The sequence below is a fragment of the Hypanus sabinus genome, chromosome 16, assembly GCF_030144855.1.
Source record: "Hypanus sabinus isolate sHypSab1 chromosome 16, sHypSab1.hap1, whole genome shotgun sequence".
Classification (NCBI taxonomy): domain Eukaryota; kingdom Metazoa; phylum Chordata; class Chondrichthyes; order Myliobatiformes; family Dasyatidae; genus Hypanus; species Hypanus sabinus.
The window spans coordinates 57,274,018-57,298,638 of NC_082721.1; the positions used below are offsets into that span (position 1 = coordinate 57,274,018).

General features: G+C 40.3%; 1 protein-coding gene across 1 annotated transcript in view; it reads left to right on the forward strand.

The window, feature by feature from the left end:
* The first annotated feature begins 7,972 nt into the window (after nt 1-7,972).
* The window catches only part of LOC132406337 (UV excision repair protein RAD23 homolog A-like), a 64,208-nt gene continuing 47,559 nt past the window's right edge, over nt 7,973-24,621 (forward strand). The window contains exon 1 of the mRNA XM_059991867.1: nt 7,973-8,204. Coding sequence (XP_059847850.1) covers nt 8,139-8,204 — 66 coding nt within the window. The 5' untranslated portion in view covers nt 7,973-8,138. The remainder of the gene's footprint in view (nt 8,205-24,621) is intronic.

Genomic DNA, 24,621 nt, shown 5'->3' on the forward strand with positions numbered 1-24,621 from the left:
TTAATATAAATGGCTAGCTTACTCTCTTATTCAATCTTAACATTATTAATGACTTTTTCAGTTGCCTTCTGTTGGATTTTAAAAGCTTCCCAAATTTGAGCTTCCCACTAATTTTTGCTCTATTGTATGCTCTCTCTTTTGCTTTTATATTTGCTTTGACTTCTCTTGTTAGCCACAGTTGTGTCAGCTTGCCTTTAGAATAATTCTTCCTCTTTGGGATGTATATATCCTGTGCCTTCTGAATTGCTTCCAGAAATTCAAGGCGTTGCAGTTCTGCCCTAATCCCTGCCAGTGTTCTTTTCCAATCAATTCTGGCCAACTCCTCTCTCATGCCCCTTTAATTCTCTTTACTCCACTGTAATACTGACTTCAGCTTCTCCATCTCAAATTTCATGGTGAATTTGATCACATTATGACCACTTTCCCCTAAGGGTTCTTTTACCTTAAGCTCTCTAATATTTTTCATTGCTCAACACCCAATCCAGAATAGCTTAATCCCCTAGTGGAGTCAACCACGAGCTGAACTATAAAGTCATTTCGTAGGCATTCTAGAAACTCCCCCCCCCCCCACCCTTGGAATTCAGCACCAACCTGATTTTCCCAATTTACTTGCATATTGAAATCCTCTGTGACTATGTAGCATTGTCCTTCTGACTCTATGTCACCTCTTTCTAAAGATTTGATTTCATTTTTTTACCAACAGAGCCTTCCTGCTTGTCCTTTAGATACAATGTGTATCCTTGGACATTAAGCTCCCAGCTATGTCTTTCAGCCATTATTCAGTGATGCCTACATCATACATACAAATCTGTAACTGTGCTACAATTTCATCTGCTTTATTCTGTATACTGTGCACATCAAATATAACACCTTTAGTGCTGTGTTCACCCTTTTTGATTTTCTCTGCCTTTGACATTGCAAAACATCCTATTGACTGCAATTTTGCCCTATCAAAAGTGTCTTCTCACTACATGCTGCCTCTGTTTGTAAACCCGCTATCTTGCCTTCAGCACTATCAACCACCTTTCCTATAATACTTCTTACATTGAAATACATGCAGTTCAGGATACCAGTTGCACCATGCTCAACCTTTTGATTCCTAACTTTGTCTGAACTCTTACTAACATCTGACTCCACAACCTCTTCCCTAACCATCCTGGCATTCTGGTTCCCATTCCCCTGCAACTCCAGTTTAAACCCCACCGTGCAGCTTTAACAAACCTTTCTGCTAGGATATTAGTCCTGTTCCATTTCAACTGCAAACTATCTCTTCTGTGATTCCCATGATTCAAAGACTTATGCCCTCTCTCCTAAACCAACTCCTGAGCCATGTATTAAATTGTATAATCTTCCTAGTTCTCTCCACACCAGCATGTGGCTTTTAACTTAACACCTAATTCCCTGAACTCCCTTTGCAGAACCTTGACACTCATCCTACCAATGTCATTGTTACCTACATAGACCATAACCTCTGGCTGTTCACCCTCCCTCTTAAAAATGGCAAGAACTGAGATGCCCTGGGCACTGGCCTGGAGGCAAAATTCCACCCAATAATCTCGCTCTTGTCCACAGAACCTCCTATTTGTTCCTCTAACTAATGAATCATGTATTAGTGTAATGTGCCTTTCCTTCCCCCCCTTCCCTTCAGAGTCACAGCCGGACTCTGTGCCAGAGACCCGATCATTGTGACTTTCCTGCTAGTCAACTCCCCCAACAGTATCCAAAGTGATAAACCTGCTTTTGAGGGGGATGGCCACAGGGGTACTCTGCATTGGCTCCTTAATCCCCTTTCCCTTCCTAACTGTCACCTACTTTTTTGTGTGCTGCACCTTGGGTGTAACTATCTCTCTACATGTACTATCTATCACCACTTCAGCTGTCCGAATAATCTGGAGCTCATCCAGTTCCAGCTCCAACTCCTTAATGCAGATTGTTAGAAGCTGCAGCTTGAAGCACTTCTCATAGCTGTAGTCATCAGGGACACTGGAGGTCTCCCTGCCTTCCTACATCCTGCAAGAGAAGCATTCCACTACCCTGCCTGGCATCTCTACTGTCTGAACTGAGCAGAACTGGAAGGGAAGGTAAAATAACTTAACCTAGTGCTTTTCTTCTTTTGCTTTCTCTGACTGACGCCACTGATAGCCTCAAAGAGTTAAAGCCTCAAGATCACTGTTCCGACTCTGTCCATTCAGATGATGGACACTGCGAAGATGGCCCCTGCAATTGTCCCTGCCTTCCTCTAATTTGCTCTTGTTAATCAATCACAAATACAGATAGGTCGCTGGTTAAAGCTCTATTATGATGCAGCAACCCACTTACTGCTGACTTTTTCTACTCAGGGAGTGGACCTGAGTGAAATCCCTTTCTTTCAATCCGGTTTGATCACTGGTCAATGGTCTATGACACTGACATGACCTGCTTGCTGCTGCCTCTTTTTACTGGGACAGTGGACCTGATCGAAATCCTCTCTTCTCAATTTCCAATATCTGGATTGGTTGCTGGTCAATGCTCTATTATGCTGCTGTGACCCGATTCCATTTCTGAAAGTCTTCAAGAAATGACTGAAAATAAGCCAAGTTCTTGTTTGTCTCATCAAAGCATATTCTTCTAATGCTCAAGGAGCCAAGGTGGTTTCATTGCCTCATTTGAAATTAAAAACTTTTGCACACATCGGTCACATCGCCTACCGATAGTTTCTTGGTGCTGGTTTAAGTCCACGTTTCAGATACTGCACACTTTACTATCTACATTTGTTTCTTGTTTGGTCTGCTTCTACCATGGACAATCACCTTTTGTTTACATCACACCTCAAGTGCTGCAATCAATAAAGGAGAAAGTTATGACATTATAATCGCTCATGCAAAACCTGATGCTGTGCTTGAAGATGGAAGAAATGGGGCAGTAATATCTTGGTTGGGCAGTAGGCTAGAGAAATGTGGTAAAGACCACTTGAAACGGCAGATTCAGAAGGAAAGTTGGGGAGGAAATCAAGTAAGAGTATGGTGATGGATAAGGGACAGGGTGGGGAGAAGAAAGAAGTTGATGGATACCAGTGGGATCAGGGGAAAATGGGGAATGGAGAGAGCGGAGTGGTTACTGGATATTAGAGAATTCAGTGTTCATGTTGTCAGATTGGAGAGTAAAGAGGCAGTATAGGAGATGTTGTTCCTCTAATCTGAATTGTGAAGAGGAGAAGGCTATTTACACATGTCAGTACGGGAAGTGGCCACTGGAAGTCTATATTGGAACAGTCTGTGGTGTCACTCCCCAACATTTCCTACACTACATCAATGACAGCATTGGTGCTACTTCCTGCACCCATGCCGAGCTTGTTGACTTCATCAACTTTGCCTCCAACTTCCACCCTGCCTCAAATTTACGTGGTCCATTTTTAGATACCTCCCTCCTCTTTCTCAATCTCTCTGTCTCTATCTCTGGAGACAGCTTATCTACGGATGTTTGTTATAGACCCACTGATCTCACAACTACCTGGACTAAACCTCTTCCTACTCTGTTACTTGTAAAAAAAATTCCATCCCTTTTTCTCAATTCCTCTGTCTCCACCACATCTGCTCTCAGGATGAGGCTTTTCATTCCAGAACTAAGGAGATATCCTCCTTCTTCAAAGAAATGGGCTTCCCTTCCTCCACCATCAACAGTGACCTCAACTGCATCTCTTCCCCCCCCCCCCCATGATAGGGTTCCTTTTGTCCTCACCCACCAGCCACCTAACCTTGTGTACAGCACATAATTCTCTATAAATTCTGTCATCTCCAACAGGATCCCACCACTAAGCACAATTTCTGCTTTCTGCATGATTAGCTCCCTATGTGACTCCCTGGTCCATTAGTCCCTCCCCATTGATCTCCCTCCTGGTACTTATAAGATCATAAGACATAGGAGCAGAATTAGGCCATCTGGCCCATCGAGTCTGGTCCTTCATTCAATCATGGCTGATTCTTTTTTTACTCCTTCTTAACCCCAGTTCCTGGCCTTCTCCCCATAACCTTTGATGCCATGTCCAATCAAGAACCTATCAATCTCTGCCTTAAATACATCCAATGATATAATCTCCACAGCTGCACGTGGCAACAAATTCCACAAATTCACTACGCTTTGGCTAAAGAAACTTCTCCGCATCTGTTTTGAAAGGGTGCCCCCCTATCCTGATGCTGTGCCCTCTTGTCCTAGATTCTCCCACCATGAGAAACATTCTTTCCACATCTACTCTGTCTAGGTCTTTCAACGTTTGAAAGGTTTCAATGAGATTCCCCCTCATCCTTCTGAATTCCAGTGAGTACAGACTCAGAGCTATCAAATATTCCTCATATAATAACCCTTTCATTCCTGGAATCATCCTTGTAAACCTCCTCTCGACCCTCTCCAATGCTGGCATATCTTTTCTAAGATGTGGGGCCCAAAGCTGTTCACAATACTCAAAGTGAGGCCTCACCAGTGCCTTATAAAGCGTCAGCATCACATCCTTCCTCTTGAATTCTAGACTTCTTGAAATTAATGCTAACATGGCATTTGCCTTCCTCACCACCGACTCAACCTGCAAGTTTATCTTCACGGTGTTTTGCACAAGGGCTCCCAAGTCCCTCTGCATCTCAGATTCCTGGATTATCTCCCCACTTAGAAACTAGTCCGTACATTTGTTTCTACTACCAAAGTGGATGACCATGCATTTTCCAACATTGTATTTCATTTACTACTTTCTTGCCCATATTCCTAACCTGTCGAAATCCTTCTGCATCCTAGCTGTTTCCTCAATCTTCGTATCATCTGCAAACACGGCAACAAAGCCATCTATTCCATTATCTAAGTCATTTATATACAGCATAAAAAGAAGTAGTCCCAACACATCACTAGTCACTAGCAGCCAACCAGACAAGGATCCTTTTATTCTCCTGATGAAGGGTTTCGACCCGAAACGTCGTCACTACCTCCTCCCATAGATGCTGTCTGGCCTGCTGAGTTCTGCCAGCATTTTGTGTTTTTATCCTTTTATTCTCACTCGCTGTTTCCTACCAATCAGCCAATGCCCTAACCTTGTTAGTAACTTTCCTCTAATACTATAGGCTCTTAACTTGGTAAGCAGCCTCATGTGTGGCACCTTGTCAAAGGCCTTCTGAAAGTCCAAATATACAACATCCACTACATCCCCTTTATCTATCCTACTTGTATTCTCCTTAAAGAATTCCAACAGGTTCGTCAGGCAGGACTTTCCCTGAAGGAAACTATGCTGACTTTGTACTATCTTGCCCTGTGACACCAAGGACTCCATCACCTCATCCTTAACAATTGACTTGAACATCTTCCCAACCACTGAGGTCAGCCTAACTGGCCTATAATTTCCTTTCTGTTGCCTTCCTCCTTTCTTAAAGAGTGGAGTGACATCTTTTGCAATTTTCCAGTCCTTTAGCACCATGCCAGAGTCCAATGATTTTTGAAAGATCATTTCTAATGCCACCAGAATCTCTTTCAGAACCCTAGGATGCAGTTCTTCTGGTCCAGGTGACTTATGTACCTTTAGGTCTTTCAGCTTTTTGAGCACCTTCTCACTTGTAACAGTAACTGCATCCACTTCTCTTCCTTCACACACTACAAAATCAGGTATACTGTTAGTGTCTTCCAAAATGAAGACTGATGCAAAATACTCATTTAGTTCATCAGCCATCTCCTTGACCCCCGTTATTATTTCTCTTGCCTCATTTTCAAGCGGTCCTACATCCACTCTCTTTTATTTTTAACATTCTTGAAAAAACTTTTACTATCCACTTTGATATTATTTGCTAGCTTGCTTTCATAGTTCATCTTTTCCCTTCTAATGAATTTTTTAGTTTTTCTCATTGTTACCATCAGGTTGGAGATCCAGAAGTCTGAAGGCACACACTCAACGGTTCAGGAACAGCTTCTTCCCTTCTGCCATCCGATTCCTAAATGGCCTTTAAAGCTTTGGACACTACCTCATTTTTTAAATATACAGCATTTCTGTTTTTGCACATTTTAAAATTATCTATTCAATATATGTGTTTATTTATTATTATGTTTTATTTTATTTATCATTATTATTGTTCTCTCTCTGCTAGATTATGTATGGCATTGAACTGCTGCTGATAAGTTAACAAATTTCATGTGACATGCCGGTGATAATAAAGCTGATTCAGAATCTGATTCTGTAGGTTTTTAAAAACTTCCCAATCCTCTATCCTCTCATGAGTTTTTGCTTTGTTGTATGCCCTTTGTTTTGGTATTACAATAGCTTTGACTTCTCTTGTCAGCCATGGTTGTACTATTTTACCATTTGAGTATTTCTTCATTTTTGGAATACACATGTCCATCATCTTCCTCATTTTTCCCAGAAACTCAAGCCATTGATGCTCTGCTGTCATCTCTGCCAGCAGCTCCTTCCAATTTTGTTTGGCCAACTTCCCTCTCATACCAATATTATTTCCCTTATTCCACTGAAATACTGCTACATCAGACTTTACTTTCTCCCTGCGGAAAGCAGAAAGACCGGGGGAGGGAAAGATGTGCTTGGTAGGGATCGCTCCCTACGCGACTCCCTTGTCCATTCATCCCCATCCCTTCCCACCGATCTCCTTCCTGGCACTAAACAAGTGCTACACCTGCCCTTACACTTCCTCCCACACCACCATTCAGGGCCCCAGACAGTCCTTCCAGGTGAGGTGACACTTCACCTGTGAGTCCGCTGGTGTGGTATACTGCATCCGGTGCTCCTGGTGTGGCCTTTTATATATTGGTGAGACCTGATGCAGACTGGGAGACTGTTTCACTGAACACCTGCGCTCGGTCCACCAGAGAAAGCAGGATCTCCCAGTGGCCACACATTTTAATTCCACATCCCATTCCCATTCTGATGTGTCTACACATGGCCTCCTCCGCTGTCAAGATGAAGCCACACTCAGGTTGGAGGAACAACACCTTATATGTTGGCTGGGTAGCCTCCAACCTGATGGCATGAACATTGACCTCTAACTTCTGTTAATACCCCTCCCCTTTTTACCCCATCCCTGATAATATTTAGTTTTTTTTTCTCTCTCTGCCCGTTCTCCATCTCCCTCTGGTGCTCTCCTCCCTCTTTCTTTCTCTGTAGGCCTCCTGTGCCATGATCCTTTCCCTTCTTTAGCTCTGTATCCCTTTTGCCAATCACCTGTCTGGCTCTTAGCATCACCCCACCCCCTCCGGTCTTCTATCATTTCGCATTTTCCCCTCCCCCCGCTTTCAAATCTCTTACTATCTTTCAGTTAGTCCTGATGAAGGGTCTCGGCCCAAAACGTCAACAGCACTTCTCTCTATAGATGCTGCCTGGCCTGCTGCGTTCCACTAGCATTTTGTGTGTGTTGCTTGAACTCCCAGCATCTGCAGATTTCCTCGTGTTTGACTTTTATAATGCTGGGTTAATTTTAGCTGTCATAAATTTTGGTAAACAAATATAATAGAAACTGGAGGTGAGTTGCAGGCCACTCCTGATCTGGCTGTGTTTGGGGGATCTGTGGAGAGGCTGAAACACAAGACTGTAGAAACTGAAATACAGGAGCAAACACGAGGTTCTGGAGGAACTCAGCAGGACAGGCAGTATCTGTGGAGGGAAACTGACGTCCTAATGAAAGAACTCGACGCAAAATTCGACTGTCCACTTTGAACCACAATGCTACCCGGCAGCTGAGTTCTTCCAGCAGTTTGTATGTTACACCTCGAATTCTGTTGATGTGTAAACTGGTGGTGAGATAGTAAAATGAGGCGGAATCATGACCCTCAATTTCCTGCTTCACTTTGCATTCTAGCAGCACACAGAAACAATGAGTTATTATAGAGGAGTAAGGTCTTGACATCAGTACAGTAATAAATACAATCTAGATGGACGACCGCCATATCACAGGCGCTCGGTCACTCAGTGGCGTCGCAACGCGGTCGGTCTCCCTGACGATTACGTGACACGCTGACGCGTTCCCACGTCAAAATGGCGGCTGTCTGAGAATTTGACATCTGTCAGCCTAGTGGAAATTTCCATCAAGTTCCAGAGAAGCGTGATCGCGAGCGCGTTCCCCGCCGGGGGACGTGGAGTGGGGTGGGGGGAGGAAGGGGCACAGCCGGCCGCGGGCATCGCCATCATGCTGATTACCGTGAAAACGCTACAGCAGCAAACGTTCAAAATCGAGATCGACCCCGAGCAAACGGTGAGGCAGCGGGACGGGAGGGGCGGGGAGGGGCGGGGCTTCGGGGACTGCGAGGAGCGACAGAGGCGCGTGGCCGCGGCAAGATGTCGGTTCCGTGCTGGCGGATGGAGCGTTGGAGTGATGGGCGTGGCTTACAGCAGGGGGTGGAGCTAGCAAGGTGGGTGTGGCCGTGACCTGCCAAGCAAAGAGGCAGTCACTTCCCCCCACTACTTTCAAATCTCTTACTATCTTTCCTTTCGGTCAGTCATGACGAAGGGTCTCGGCCCGAAACGTCGACAGCGCTTCTCCCTATAGATGCTGCCTGGCCTGCTGTGTTCCACCAGCATTTTGTGTGTGTGTTGTTGTTCGAATTTCCAGCATCTGCAGATTTCCTCGTGTTCACTTCTTTGGAAGTTTTGTCTTTGCAGCAGTGAAAGACTTATTTCTTCCACCACCCGGAGGTACCCTGTAGACAGGGAACTGAATCATACAGCACAGAAACAACTGTGCTTAACTTGCTAAGCTCAGGGAATATTAATATTGTAGGGGTAGCAATTAATTAGCAAGGTTTTGAGCAGTGGCCAGACGGTGATCTGATGTGTGACAAGGTGTAGCTGAGTCAAGTTTGCCAACTGAATACGTAAGTCATTGAATCGTAGTAGTTTGATGTTTTGAGCAGCACCCAATCAACAATTGGGATTGATTAGCAAGATCAGAGCGGCCTTTGTTAGAGTGGAATGTGTTAGAGAGGGGATTTTAAGGCTTTAGCTCTTCGAGGCTTGGATGAGAGAAGCTGAAAAAGATGCAGGTAGATTTTTCCTCATTTTATTTATTGTTTTCCTTCTTTATATTTGCACAGTTATAACAGTAACAATGTCAGACAGGATCGTGAATACACGTGTCTCTTTTGGGAGATCTTATAGAAACATATAAAATTATGAAAGGGATCGATAAGGTAGAGGCAGGGAAGTTGTTTCCACTGATAGGTGAGACTAGAACTAGGGGACATAGCCTCAAGATTTGGGGAAGTAGATTTTGGACAGAGATGAGGAGGAACTGCTTTTCCCAGAGAGTGGTGAATTTGTGAAATTCTCTGCCCAATGAAACATAGGAGGCTACCTCAGTAAATATATTTAAGACAAGCTTGGAAAGGTTCTTGCATAGTAGGGGAATTAAGGGTTATGGGGAAAAGGCAGGTAGGTGGAGATGAATCCATGGCCAGATCAGCCATGATCTTATTGAATGGCAGAGCAGGCTTGATGGGCCAGATGGCCTACTCCTGCTCCTGTTTCTTAGGTTCTTATGTGGGAAGGCAGGGCATCCTCTAGTGTCCCTGATGACTACAACTGTGAGAAGTGCATCTAGCTGCAGCTTCTAACAATCTGCATTGAGTTGGAACTGGAACTGGATGAACTCTGGATCATTTGGGAGGCTGAGGGGGGTGGTGATAGGATGTATAGAGAGGTAGTTACACTTTGTGCAGGACACAGGAGACTGGGTGACAGTCAGGAAAGGGAAGGGGTTAAACAGCCAGTGCAGAGTATCCCTGTAGCCATCCCCCTAAACAACAGGTTGGATACTATCAGTGTGGGAGAATGACCTAGCAGAGGAATGTCACAGCAGTCAGGTCTCTGGCACTGAGTTTGGCTCTGTGACTCAGAAGAGAAGGGTGGGGGGAAGAAGACGTGAGCTGTGGTGATGGGGGATTTGTTAGTTAGGGGAACAGAAAGGAGCTTCAGTGGATGAGAATGAGATTTCTGAATGGGAATGGGAAGTTGCCTACCAGGTGCCAGGATCTGGAACATCTTGGATTGAGTCCTCAGCATTTTTAAGTGGGAGGGTGAGCAACCAGAGGGCATGGGCCATGTAGTGAAGGTAACAGACAGGAGAATCTGTGGACGTGAACGGGACACCTGGATGGAAAGTGCTTCTCAGGTGCCAGGGTCAGGAATGTCTCAGATTGCATCCACAGCATTTTGGAGAGGGAGGGGGGAGCAGCCAGATGTCTTATGGGTATGAAAGACATAGGAAGGAGAAGCAATGAGGTCCTGAAAAGAGAATTTAGAGAATAGCTGAGAAGCAGGGCTTCCCGGGCAGTAATTTCTGGATTGCTGCCTGTGCCATGTGCCAGTGAGGTAGAAACAGGATGATTTGGCAGATAAATGCGTGGTTGAGAAGCTGGTGCAGGGGGCAGGGCTTCAGGTTCTTGGATAATTGGGTTTCTTCTGGGAGATGTATGATTTCAAAAGTGATGGGTTGCACCTGAACCCGAGGGGCACCAATATTCTCACGGGCAGGTTTGTTAGAGCTGTTGGGGAGGGTTTAAATTAACTTGGCAGGGGGGTGGGAACCAGAGTGAAGATATTCAGGATAGGATAGATGGTAAAAAAGTAAAGATAGCGGTCAGTCAGATTGTCAGGAAGGGCAGGCAGATGATGGGACTTAGTTGCAGCCAACAGGCTGAGTATCAAATCATTAGGGATGTAGAATCAGAAAGGACAGCAAATATGGTACTCGAGGTGTTGTATCTAAGTGCGCGTAATTTAAGAGGTAAGGTGGTGGATGATCTTGTTGCAACATTACAGATTGTCGGGTATGATGTTGTGGCCATCACTGAATAGTGGCTGAAGGATAGTTGTGGTTGGGAGATGAATGTACAAGGTTGCACATTATATTGAACGGATAGGAAGGTAGGCAGAGGGGGTAGTGTGGCTCCACTAGTAACAAATGGCATCAAATCAGTAGAAAGATGTGACAGGATTGGAAGATGTTGAATCCTTGTGGGTTGAGTTAAGAAGTTGCAAGGGTAAAAGGACATTAATAGCATTTATATACAGGCCTTTCAACAGTGAGGTGGACCACAGATTACATCAGGAAATAGAAAAGGTGAGTCGAAAGGGCAATCTTATGATAGTCATGTGAGATTTTAACATGCAGGTAGGTTGGGGAAATCAGGTTGGTAATAGATCTTAAGAGAGTGAGTTTGTTGAATGCCAGAGAGATAGCTTTTTAGAGCAGTTTGTCATTGAGCCTACCGGGGTATCAGCTATACTGGATTGGGTGTTATGTAATGAACTGGAGGCGATTATGGAGCTTAAGGTAAACGAACCCTGAGGAACCAGTGATCACAATATGATTGTGTTAAACTTGAAATTTGATAGGGAGAAAGTAAAGTCTGATGTAGCAGTATTTCAGTGGAGTAAGGAAGATTACAGTGGTATGAGAGAGGAGTTGGCCAAAGTAAATTGGAAGGAGCTCCTGGCAGGGCTGTCAGCAGAGCAGTAGTGGCGTGCGTTTCTGGGGAAAATAAGGAAGGTGAAGGACATGTGTATTCCAAAAATGAAGAAATACTCAAATGGTAAAATAGTACAACCGTGGCTGACAAGGGAAGTCAAAGCTATTGTAAAAGCAAAAGAAAGGGCTTACAACAAATCAAAAATTAGTGGGAAGATAGAGGATTGGGAAGGTTTTAAAAACCTACAGAGAGCAAATAAAAAATTTTTAGAAGGGAAAAGATGAAACATGAAAGCAATCTGGCAAATAATATCCAAGTGGATACTAAAAGTTTTTTCAAGTATGTTAAAAATATAAGAGAAATGAGAGTGAATGTAGGACCACTAGAAAATGAGGCAGGAGAAATAATAACGGGGACAAGGAGATGGCTGATGAACTAAATGAGTACTTTTTGTCACTCTGCACTGTGGAAGACACCAACAGTATGCCTGATGTTGTGTGTGAAGGAATAGAACTTAGTTACTGTTACAAGTGAGAAGGTGCTCAAAAAGCTGAAAGACCTAAAGGTACATAAGTCACCCGGACCAGAAGAACTGCATCCTAGGGTTCTGAAACAGATAGTGTTAGAGATTGTGATGGCATTAGAAATGATCTTTCTAAAATCATTGGACTCTGGCATGGTGCCAGAGGACAGAAAATTTCAAAAAATGTCGCTCCATTCTTTAAGAAAGGAGGAAGGCAGCAGAAAGGAAATTATAGACCAGTTAGGGGGACCTCAGTGGTTGGGAAGATGTTGTGGAGTCAGTTGTTAAGGATGAGATGATGGAGTACTTGGTGACACAGGACAAGATATTACAAAGTCATCATGGTTTTCTTCAGGGAAAATCTGGCCTGACGAACAAGTTGGAATTCTTTGAGGAGATTACAAGTAGGATAGATAAAGGGGATGTAGTGGATATTGTATATTTGGACTTTCAGAAGGCCTTTGAAAAGGTGCAACACATGAGGCTGCTTACCAGTTAAGTGCCCATGGTATTACAGAAAGTTACTAACAAGGTTAGTGCATTGGCTGATTGGTAAGAGGTGTCTTCCACAGTGGGAATAAAAGGATCCTTTTCTGCTTGGCTGCCGGTGACTATTGGTGTTCTGCAGGGGTTTATGTTGGGACCACTTCTTATCATGCTGTATATAAATGATTTAGATGATGGAATAAATGGCAAGTTGCAGATGATACAAAGATTGGTGGAGGGACAGGTAGTGTTGAGGAAACAGGTAGGATGCAGAAGGACTTAGATTAGGGGAATAGGCAAGATAGTGGCAAATGAAACACAGTGTTGGAAAATGCATGGTCATACACTTTGGTAGTGGAAATAAATGTGCGGACTTTTTTCTAAACGGGGAGAAAATCCAAGAATCTGAGATGCAGAGGGACTTGGGTATTCTTGTGCAGAGCACCCTGAAGGTTAACTTGCAGGTTGAGTCTGCGATTAGGAAGGCAAATGCCATGTTAGCATTCATTTCAAGGGGTCTAGAATGCAAGTGGAAGGATGTGATACTGAGGCTTTATAAGGCACTGGTGAGGCCTCACCTTGTGTATTGTGAATAGTTTTGGGCCCCTCATTTTGGAAAAGATGTGCTGGCATTGGAGAGGGTCCAGAAGAGTTTCACAAGGATGATTCCAGGAATGAAAGGGTTATCATATGAGGAATGTTTGATGGCTCTGGGTTTGTACTCACTGGAATTCGAAAGGATGGGGGGGGGGGGGGGTGATCTCATTAAAACCTTTCGAATGTTGAAAGGCCTAGACAGAGTAGATGTGGAAAGGATGTTTCCATTGATGGGGGAGTCTAGGACAAGAGGGCTCAGCATGAGGATAGAGGGCCACATTTTCAAAACGGAGTTGTGGAGAAATTTCTTTAGCCAAACGGTGGTGAATTCATGGAATTTGTTGCCACATTCAGCTGTGGAGGCCAGGTTGTTGGGTGTATTTAAGGCAGAGATTGACAAGTTCTTGATTGGACATGGCTTCAAAGGTTATGGGGAGAAGACCAGGAACTGGGGTTGAGGAGGAGATTTGAAAAAACGGGATCAGCCATGATTGAATGGCAGAGCAAACTTGATGAGCCAGATGGCCTAATTCTGCTCCTATCTCTTATGGTGTTATGGTCTTATATAGGTACCAATGGCATAGGTAGGAAGAGTGATGAGGTTCTGCAAAATGAGTTCAGGGAATTAGGTGCTTCATCAATAGTTGTGATCTCAGGGTTGCTACCCGGTGAGGTGCTAATGAGGCCAGAAGTAGGAAGATCATACAGTTTAACATGTGGCTAAGGAGTTGGTGTAGAAGGGACATCGTCAGATTTTTGGATCAGTGAAGGTGGGACCTATACAGAAGAGACAGTTTTCACTTGAACTGGAGGTGGACTAATATCCTAGTGGGAAGGTTTGCTGGTCCTGTGTGGCAGGGTTTAAACTAAGATTGCAGGGGGATGGGAATCAGAATGCCAGAAACAGATAGTGAATAGGTTGTGGAGACAAAGTCAGGAATTATAAGGTTGAGTATGGTGAGACTAATATTCTGCGTTGTATGTATTTTAATGCAAGAAGTATTGTAGGAAAAGCGCATGAGCACTGGGCATGAATCAACACATGGAATTATGATATGGTTGCCATTAGTGAGATTTGATTGCAGGAGGGGCAGGACTCGCAGCTCATTATTGTAGGGTTACATTCTTTTAGGTGCAACAGAGAGGGAGGGTTTAACGAGATGGTGTTACTCTTCAGGAATGACTGGAGAACTCCACTAGTGAGACTTTGAGCGGAACTGAGGAATAAGAATGGTATGACCATGTTAATGGGGCTATATTACCAACCACCCACAGTCCGCAGGATATAGAGGAACAAATTTGTAGAGAGATCACAGACTGTTGCAGAAACATAGTATGGGATTTAATTTTGTACATGCAATGCCCTCATTAATATTTTTACTGTTATGCTGTAGGTATTTCATTTTAGCAGTTCAGTGAGAGCAGTCTGTTCTGTTTTTAGCAAGTTTGGGTTTGAGCTAAAGATAAGGAGCACTTTTGTCCATCTTAGGAATGTTGTGTCAGAGAATTCTGGGTGGAGAGGTTTTTGGTGACAGACACTGGTGCAGTGTGATGTCTTTTTGGCGTGAACTCGGAGAAGGCAGGAGGAAGATGGCTGAGAATGCCATCCCTGTTGCAGAAGGTGCTTTGTGCAGATGAAAGGCTTCAAGGAGGAAGGACCATTACTCCCATTTGTTTGATATGGAACTTGAGCAACATTCAGAAGGTGGTGTGTGCTTTCACACAGACCGTGGGTCCAGCGCGTGAGTTAAAGACAACTTCAAGATGAACTCCAACTTGTGTGCACATTTGGACTGGGTTAACTGTAATGGGTTCTTTTTATTTTTTTATTTTCTTTTTTCCTACTTACTGTTCGATAAAGCTGAAATTTGTAAATACACTTTCTTTATAGTTGTATGTGGTGTATGTGGTTTTCTCACCGCTGAATCCATTGGCTTGTTAGTGAGGGGCTAACCAGTCATGTTTTTAGAGATGCCTGGTAAAAGGGGGCTTCGTACATATTGATTGTTAGTCCCATACTGTAAAAGGGTTAGATAGGATAGAGTTTGTCAAATGTGTTCAGGAAAGTTTCCTCTTCTTTTTCAGTATTTTTATTAATTACTTGTATAGACGAATACAAAATACATTATGATATTATGGAAACAGAAACAAGGTTGAAATGCCTCATATCTATGTATAGTAAGTTAACCATAATATTGAAAAGGTATATTTTATTCTAATCGAAAGCAAAATCAAAACCCTATAACAAAAAAAAAGAAAAAGAGAAAAAAAAAGCTGCTTGGTTAAAAGAAAAGAAAAAAAATTTGGACATATAGTTGTAAATTCAAACATATAGTAGTCATCATCATTGCTGAACAAGTCAAAGATTGTGAAAGTAGTTCCAAAAAGGTCCCCACAATGTGAAAAAATCTTGTCTAGGTATAGAAATTTAATTTCTAAAGAAATTAGAAAACCTAATTTTCTCTAGAATTAAACATGACATAACATCAATCAAACCACTGGCCATGAGCAGGTGGAGCGGCATCTTTCCATTTAAGCAACAAAACTTTTCCGGCTAAAATAGAAGTAAAAGCTAAAATATGCAAATCATATGTAAAGTCATTTCCTACAACAATGCCAAACAAGGCAGTCAGAGGATTGGGTTTAAAGTTTACTTTAAAAAGCTCTGAGAAAGTTTGAAATACTTCTTTCCAAAATTTATCAAGCTGAGGACAAGACCAAAACATATGAATTGGAGAGACCTCTTCGACATTACACCTATTACAGTATGGAGAAAAATCTGAGTAAAAACGAGAGCGCTTATCTTTACTCATATAGGCTCTATGAACCACTTTAAATTATAAAAGAGCGTGACGCACACATAACGAAGAGGTGTGAACAAGTTTAAAAATTTCATTCCAAGTATCCTCATCAATTGAAATCTGTAGGTCTTGTTCCCAGAGATTTCTAATTTTGTCTAACAGAATGTTTCTCATTGCCAACAACATACTATAGGTATTAGAAATAGATCCATTATGAAAAGGTTTCAGAGTAAAAATTGTATCAATTAAATTCTTAACTGGACATTTAGGAAATGTATGAAGTTGAGAATGCAAGAAGTCTCTAATTTGTAAATATCTAAAAAAGTGAGCTTTACAAAGATTATATTTAATAGATAGTTGATCAAATGAGGAAAGACTATCTCCAACAAGCAGATCCTGAAAATATTTAATACCTAATCTATTCCACACTTTAAAAAACTACATCAGTCAAAGAAGGTTTAAAAAAGTGAGAAAAAATAGGACTAGAGAGTGAAAGACGAAATATCCCAAAGAATTTTCTAAATTCTAACCAAATCCTCAAAGAATGTTTAACTGCATAATTATCAGTTAAGTTACTTAAGGATAGAGGAATTGAAGAACCAAGAAGAGAGATAATAGAAAATTTATTAACAGAATTAACTTCCGAAGAAACCCAAACCAGGCAGTCATCATGATTAATATAATATAATCAAAACGTAAGGTAGCATATGTTGACTGCCCAGTAGTAAAACCTAAAATTGGGTAGGGCTAATCCCCCATTTTTTTTAGTTTTCTGAAGATGAACTTTGTTTAATCGGGGGGGGGGTTTTATTCTTCCATAAGTAAGAAGATATAATCGAGTCTAAAGAGTCAAAAAGGATTTAGGAATAAAAACAGGTAGGGCTTGAAATAAATATAAAGAGTTAGGCAAAATATTCATTTTAGTAGAATTGATGCATCCTATCAGCAATAAAGAAAGGGAGACCAGTTTGACAGTACCTTCTTAACATATTCCAAAAGAGTGATAAAGTTTTCTTTAAAAAGAAATTTATATTTCCTAGTAATTGTTAAACCCAAATAAGTAAATTGATTTCTTACAATTTTAAAAGGAAGGTCAGAGTTGACTGATACCAAATTATTCAAAGGAAAAAGTTCAGTCTTATGAAGATTAAGTTTATATCCTCAGAACTGACTAAATTCAGGAAGTGAAGAAAGTGCTGAGGTAGAGAGGACTCCACATTAGAGATATAGAGCAAAAGGTCAACAGCATAAAGCGACAACTTATGAGTGATACCTCTCCTTAAAATACCTGAGATGTCAACGGATTCACAAAACGTGATGGCTAAAGGCTCTAAAGCCAAATCAAAAAGCAAAGGACTCAAAGGACATCCTTGTCTGGTACCACATTGGAGATTAAATGGTTTAGAACTCTGACAGTTAGTAAGAACCTGTGCAGTGGGAGATAAATAAAATAATTTAATCCATTGAATAAAATTGGACCCAAAGTTAAATTTTTCTAATATTTTAAATAAATAATTCCATTCAACCTGATCAAAGGCTTTCTCGGCATTTAAAGAAATCACACATTCCGAAGTTTCTTTAGAGAGAGAATAAATAACATTCAGTAAACAACGAAAGTTAAAATGAGAATAACGATTTTTAATAAATCCGGTCTGGTCATTAGAGATAATAGAAGTCAGAATGTTTTCCATCCTATGAGCCAAAAGTTTAGATAAAGTTTTAGTGTCAACATTAAGTAAAGAAATAGGTCTGTAAGAGGAGCAATCAGTTGGATCTTTATTCTTTTTGAGAATAAGTGAAATAGGGGTGTCATAAAAAGATTGTGGCAACCTGCCTAATTTAAAAGAGTCAGAAAGGACAGAAAGTAAGTGAGGAATAAGCAAAGGGGCAAAACCCTTATAGAACACTCCAGAAAATCCATCAGACCAGGAGCCTTCCCTGAACTCAAAGAATGGACAACCTGGGTAATTTCCTCAAAAGAAAAAGTTTGATCTAACCATTTTTGATTAACCTCAGAAAGTGAGGGAATATTTAAATGATCTAGAAAATTATTCAGAGCAAAAATGGCTTTAGGAGAATCGGAGCTATACAGTTTAGAGTAAAATATTAAGTATTTAGTAAATATATTAAGTATTAAATATTAAGTATTAAGTAAAATAAAAGTATTATTTATTTCTAATTGATCAGAAGTTATATCACCATTCGCTTTGGAGATTTCCATAATTTGACATTTAACCATTAAAGTTTTAAGTTGATTAGCCAAAAGTTTACCAGCTTTATCACCATGAACACAAAATTGACTTTTATCTTTTAAAAGTTGAGTTTCAACAGGGTAAGTTAAGAACAGATCATAATTTAGTTTTAACTTCAACACATATTTTATATAAGATGGGATCCAGATCAGAAGTATATTTTTGATCTAAATGTTTCAGCTGATTGGCTAAATCAGTTCTCTCCTTATTAGCTTTTTTCTTAATACTTGCTATATAGGAAATAATTTGACTTCTAATACAAGCCTTGAAAGCATCCCAAATAATAAGGCTTGTAGTGCCATCTAGCATATTCTCTTCAAAGAAAAAAGTAATTTGACTCTCTAAATATTTTAAAAAAACCTTATCCGATAGTAAAATTGAATTAAAACACCAAAATCTGTTTGAGAAACACCCGGAAGATTTAAAGATAAAAAGATGGGAGCATGATCTAAAACAGCAATGTCTTTATATTCACAGGATTGAACAGAGGGTATCAAATGACTATCAACAAAAAAAATAATCAGTCCTGGAATAGGTATGATGAACATGAGAAAAAAAAGAATATTCTCTACTTGTTGGGTATAAAAAACACCAAACATCAATAATGTAACATTTCATTAGAAAAGATTGGATATAGGAGGCAGATCTGCTAATATTCAATCGTTTCAAAGATGAATGGTCTAAAACAGGGTCAAGATAGCAATTAAATCACCTCCCAAGATTAAAGAGTACAAATTTAAGAATGGTAGAAAAAAAATGTTCAAAAAAGCCTGGATCATCTACATTCAGAGCATAGAGATTAGCAAAAACCATCAGTTTGTTATCTAATTTCCCTGAGACTATTACAAACTGTCCATTGGGGTCAGCCATTACATCATGTTGATGAAAGGCAACTGAATTGTCAATCAAAATCAAAGTACCTTTGGCCTTGGCTTGAAAGGAAGAATGAAAAGCTAGACCATCCCAACGTTTGTACAAACGTCCACAGATCTGCAAACGTGTGTTTCTTGTAAAAAAATAATTGAGGCATTCAATTTCTTAATATAGGTAAAAATCTTATTGCATTTCACAGGGTGATTTAAACCTTTCACATTTAAACTAAGAAAATTAATATTGTGTACCATTTAAATATGTTTAAAGCAGAGGTTAAACATATAAACCACTGGAATATACCAAAAATCCAAACCTTAAAATTCAAAATACTTAACCAAGCAATAGATGAGGTGGGGATAACCAAACAGCTGATAAAAAGGAAAAAGAAAGAAAACAGCTCACTCCCGCCCACCCCCTCCCAAAGAAAAAAATCACCCAAGAGAGGGCAAAAGCTAATCTACTGATAAATCCCACCTCTAACATCCCACTGGCAGAGCTCCAAGAGAAGAAGAGATTAGTACAAAATGAATTCCAACCTAGACTAAGTAACCTTCAAAAGAACTAAAAAAAATCAAAACATAGCAAAAAATAATTACAAGGAAAACTTACTGAAGTTAAGTCTATTAATTTTCTAAACAGAAGAACTAAAAAGAAGAAAAAGAAGGAATATTTATGAAAATATATGGAAAAAAGAATTGTTCAAAGAAAGCAATAAACAAATAAACTACAAAATGGCAATGAATTGATCAGTCAGACTGAGGGAACAAGGTTATATGAAGCAGAAATAAACAGTTAAACTTCTGGAGTTGATAGACTGAATATTAATCAAAAGAGCTAAAGCAGAATTCAAAACATCATGTTAATAAGAACTGAAACTATAAGAGTATACAAGAATAGAAGAGAGAATTGTTCAAAAGAAAGAAGTACTAAACCATTAGACTGCAAACTTCCAGCAACAAAGAATCGGTCAAGCTAAGGAAGCGTAGTTTATATGATACAGTATTAAACAATTAATCTTTTGGACTTGATTCGGCCTGAAGAAAGTAGTGCACTTCCTCAATTGAAAGAAACCACTTAGATCCATTTTTCAAAATATTCCTGAGGCGAGTGGGGTAATTTAGTGAAGGTTTATAGCTTTTGTTATATAACTCAGCCATGACTTTTTTATACTTAAAACGTTCATTTAATACCTCAGGCGAATAATCTTCAATCAGCCTTATCTTATAATCTTCAAAGTTAATCATACCTAACTGATGAGATTGGCGAATTATAGTAACCTTTGGTTGGAAGACATGAAAAGCAATTATCACAGGTTGAGGTTTTCGTTGAGAAGAGGACTTAAACACTGGGGCTCAGTGTGCCTAGGTGTGCCTATATGGAGTATCCAAAACATCAGAAAACAAACGAGCCAACAGCTTTGCAAAAAATTCTGAAGGTCGATTGCCTTCGACCAACTCAGGAAGACCCAAAATTCGTATATTGTTCCTTCTTGATCTATTCTCCAAGGCGACAATCTTTTGTCTTAAAGATTTAATGAGTTTCAATTGTTTATCTCCGAACTTTTTCAACTCATTGCCTTGGTATTGAGTCTCGTTAAAGCATCTTCCATGTTCTTGAATCTGAGTAGTATGTTCCTGTAAAGTATTTTGAGTAGTCTGCAGCAGTATCTGCATTTGTTTAAGCTCTCTGGTAACTTAAACACACATCCGAAAGTTGTTCAGATGTTTCTCTCGGAGTTTTCCGAATTAGCTTCGCAATAGCTTCCATAGTTACAGAAGGATCCTCTTCTTTTTTAGAAGTTTTAACATGAGACATCATAATACTCCAAAAGTAAGTTTTCAAAGCAGATTGGATACAGTAATTTAAAAAGAACGGAGCTGTTCGAAAAACACGTCTACTCCATGCAATGCCAGTAGGAGGAGTAGGAATGTTTCCCTAATCAGTTTATTGCATTCCCAATGAGAGACCATGTGATGCTTGGTTTACTATTAGGGAATGAGATGAGGCAGATAACAGGGGACCTCTTTGTATCTAGTATCATGATGTCATTGATTTCAAAGTAAATATGAGAAAAGATAGGTCTGGTCTGCAGGTTAAGATTCTAAATTGGAGAAAGGCCGATTTTGATGGTATCAGAAAGGGTGTGGGAATGTGAATTGGGATGGGCTGTTTTCTGGTAAAAGTGTACTTGGTAAGTGGGGGTCTTTCAAAGTGAAATTTTGAGGGTTTTTTAAAATTACATATACAATTGAGTATTTTATTTTTGCTGTTTAAAATAAAAGATCAGATGATTTAGCTAGTTCAAACTTGTTGAATTAACCAATAGGATTTGTCTTTATTTTTGAGAGAATGCAGGAAAAAGAATGGGGAGCAATTTTTTTTTCTGCAGAGAACATGGGATCGAAGGAGGAGAAAGAAGGAAAATGGAAATAGACAACAAGTATGGCGGAAATGAAGGATAGATCCTGATGTCAGAAAATCCTCTTTCAGACTTCAGTCTCACATAGAATATGCAGATAATTTTTAGTTAGTTACCACTTGACCTTGGAGAAAATTGGACTCATTATACCTGGTTATTGCATGGATTTATTTTGCATGGACTGATTCTTCAGTGCAGAACCATTTTGGTACCATGAGTAAACAAAGTGAAGCAAACTAGATTGATTATGCAACAACAAACTCCAAAGGTTATGTGCACAATATCTATTAAACTATAACAAACAAAATAAAGAAAAAAATATATATGATGAGCTCTTTTCTTTATTTTGTTTGTTATATTTTGAAATACAATTTTGATCTAAGTTTATATTGGTGTGAGCTAAATTATTGCTTCCTGATGAACAGTAAATTTGCATGGGTATTCATACAAGTAACAGTCATACTTTTCCTTAAAGGAACATTCAAACTTTTATACTTTTGTGTTTAACCAAATCATATTTCCCCTAGACTTGTTTATTTAATGGAAATGGCCTTCTGATTGTTATTCCCATGCATTGTAGAGATATATTGCTGTTAGATTGAATTTACAGTAATAGGTAACTCATTACAAGCCTACGGTAAGAGGGTTACAAAAGTATTGAGTATAGGAAATGGGGTGTTCTGTTGAATTTGTATAAGACATGAGTAAGGCCTAATGAGTGAGGCTGTGTGCAGTTTTAATCACCTACTTACAGAAAAGAGTACAGAGAAAATTTACAAAGATGTTGCTGGGACTGGAGGTCCTGAGTTAAAGGAAAGATTGAATAGATTAGGACTTTATTCTTTGGAATGTAGAAACTCGAGGGGAGATTTGATAGAGGTTTACAAAATTATGAGGGGTATAGATAGGGTAAATGCAAGCAAGCTTTTACCACTGAGATTGGGTGGGACTACAACTAGAGGTCAAGGATTAAGAGTGAAACTGAAAAGGTTAAGGGAAACATTACTTTACCCAGAGGGTCATGAGAGTGTGAAATGAGAGTCTCATGAGGGACCTTGTCAAACACCTTAGACAGTTAGACTAACACCAGTTAGTCAACACCAGTTGACAACATCCATGGCTCTGTCTTCGACAATTACCCTCGCACCTTATCAAAAAACTTAATTATATTGCTCCACGCAAAGCCATGCTGACTCTCCCTAATTAGGTGATGGTTTTCCAAATGCTTACATATGCATCCTATCCCTAAGAATTTTCTCCTGCAATTTCCTTACAATTGATGCAAGACTCACTGGTCTATAGTTCCCAGGACTTTTCCTTGTTCCCTTCTTAAATAGAGATACAACATTAGCCACTTGCCAGTCCACTGGAACCTTACCTGTGGCTAGAGAGGACATGAAGATAGTGATCTTGTCCCTTGCCTCTTTCAATAACCTGGGGTAAATCCCATCAGGTCCTGTTGACTTATCCACCTTAATACTCATTAGGAGGTCTAACACTTCCTCCTCCTATATATTTATACAATCAGCACAGACCTCATGGTCCTCCATATCCTTTTCTTTGGTTAGTACTGAAGCAAAGTACTCATTAAGTACCTCATTCATAATCTCCGCATCCAAGCAAATGTTACCCCTTTATTCCTTAATGGCCCCACCTTCTCCCTAGTTATCCTGTTGTGCACGATGTATGTATAGAATGTTCGGAATTCACTTTAATCCCATTTGCCAAGGACTTTTCAGGGTTCCTCCTGGCTTTCCTAATTCCCTTCTTCAGTACTTTTCTGGCGTTTTTTACTACTCTTGTGCATTGTTTGATCCTGACTTCCGAAGCTTTGCATACTTTTCCTTTTCCTTCTTAACTAAATTCATCACCTCTCTGGACATTCAAGATTGTCATATCTTTCCCTCCCCATTCTTCCTTCTACAAAGCCCATTTCCAGAAAAGTTGGGATATTTTCCAAAATGCAATAAAAACAAAAATCTGTGATATGTTAATTCACGTGAACCTTTATTTAACTGACAAAAGTACAAAGAAAAGATTTTCAATAGTTTTACTGACCAACTTAATTGTATTTTGTAAATATACACAAATTTAGAATTTGATGGCTGCAAAAGTTGGGACAGAGGCATGTTTACCATTGTGTTACATCACCTTTCCTTTTAATAACACTTTTTAATCGCTTTGGAACTGAGGATACTAATTGTAGTGTTATGTACCCCGTAACTGGGTGTCTTACCAGCAAAGACAGAAGTATCCATTGGAGTCTGGTACTATTTTCAAAACAGTGTTTATTAGTAAAATATGCAAATCAATATCAACAATGCAAATATACAGATAATACACGTTAGCAATACTAAACCTAAAAGTGTGGGTATAATAATAATCAATAATAAACAAGCTCTATCGTTGTCTAGGGGATAAGGAATTATCCTGGGGAAGTATAAAGTTCAGTTTAGTTCATGTAGGCTGAGGTAGTTGTTGGTTCTTTTGTTGTGACCGTTGGGGGGGGGGGAGAGAGAGAGAGAGAGAGAGAGAGAGAGAGAGAGAGAGAGAGAGAAGCAAACAATGACAGCTACAGTCATTCAAACCTTCCTTTATTTTCTTGATCCGTCGATATGTTGTTGTGGCCATTCAGGTATGACCCCTCTGTCCTTTAGCTAGACCGTTCTTCTATGGTGGACTTGTCACCCAGGCAAGGGTGGACACACAACCAAGCCCCCACTATCCTCGCTATAAACATTGTGAGTTAAAATTGACTGATCCTTCGTTTGGTCTCCGATGCCCCACACTTTTCTCATGGGTTCCAACACTGAAACAGTGCTCACTAGTGTGTCTCTTGGTGCATCTCAGTGGTGTCTCCCCAGACCTCACTTTTATCCATACGGGGTCTCAGGTGTCAATCAGTTTTGAATGGCTTAGACCATCAAATCAGCCCACTCCGGGTGTCTACTGAGGCATTTTAATGAACAGAATAGTACCAAGTAAACAGCCCTCTCCAAAAGACATAACAGTAAATCAATGGCTCCCCTCCTCTCTCTTATCAGCAGCAGATGTTCCAACTTGTTTTCCTCTTATCTGTGTCTCTCTCTCATTAGCAGCCTGGCAACAGTAATGGCTTGTAATTCTCCCAGGGAAGGAGGACATGGGCAACTCTGTACTCTTCTGCCCATCAGAGTTGTTCATCCTTCGTAACAATAGTAGATTTGCAATTGGAAATTTTGTCCATTCTTGCTTGAAGACTTCAGCTGCTCA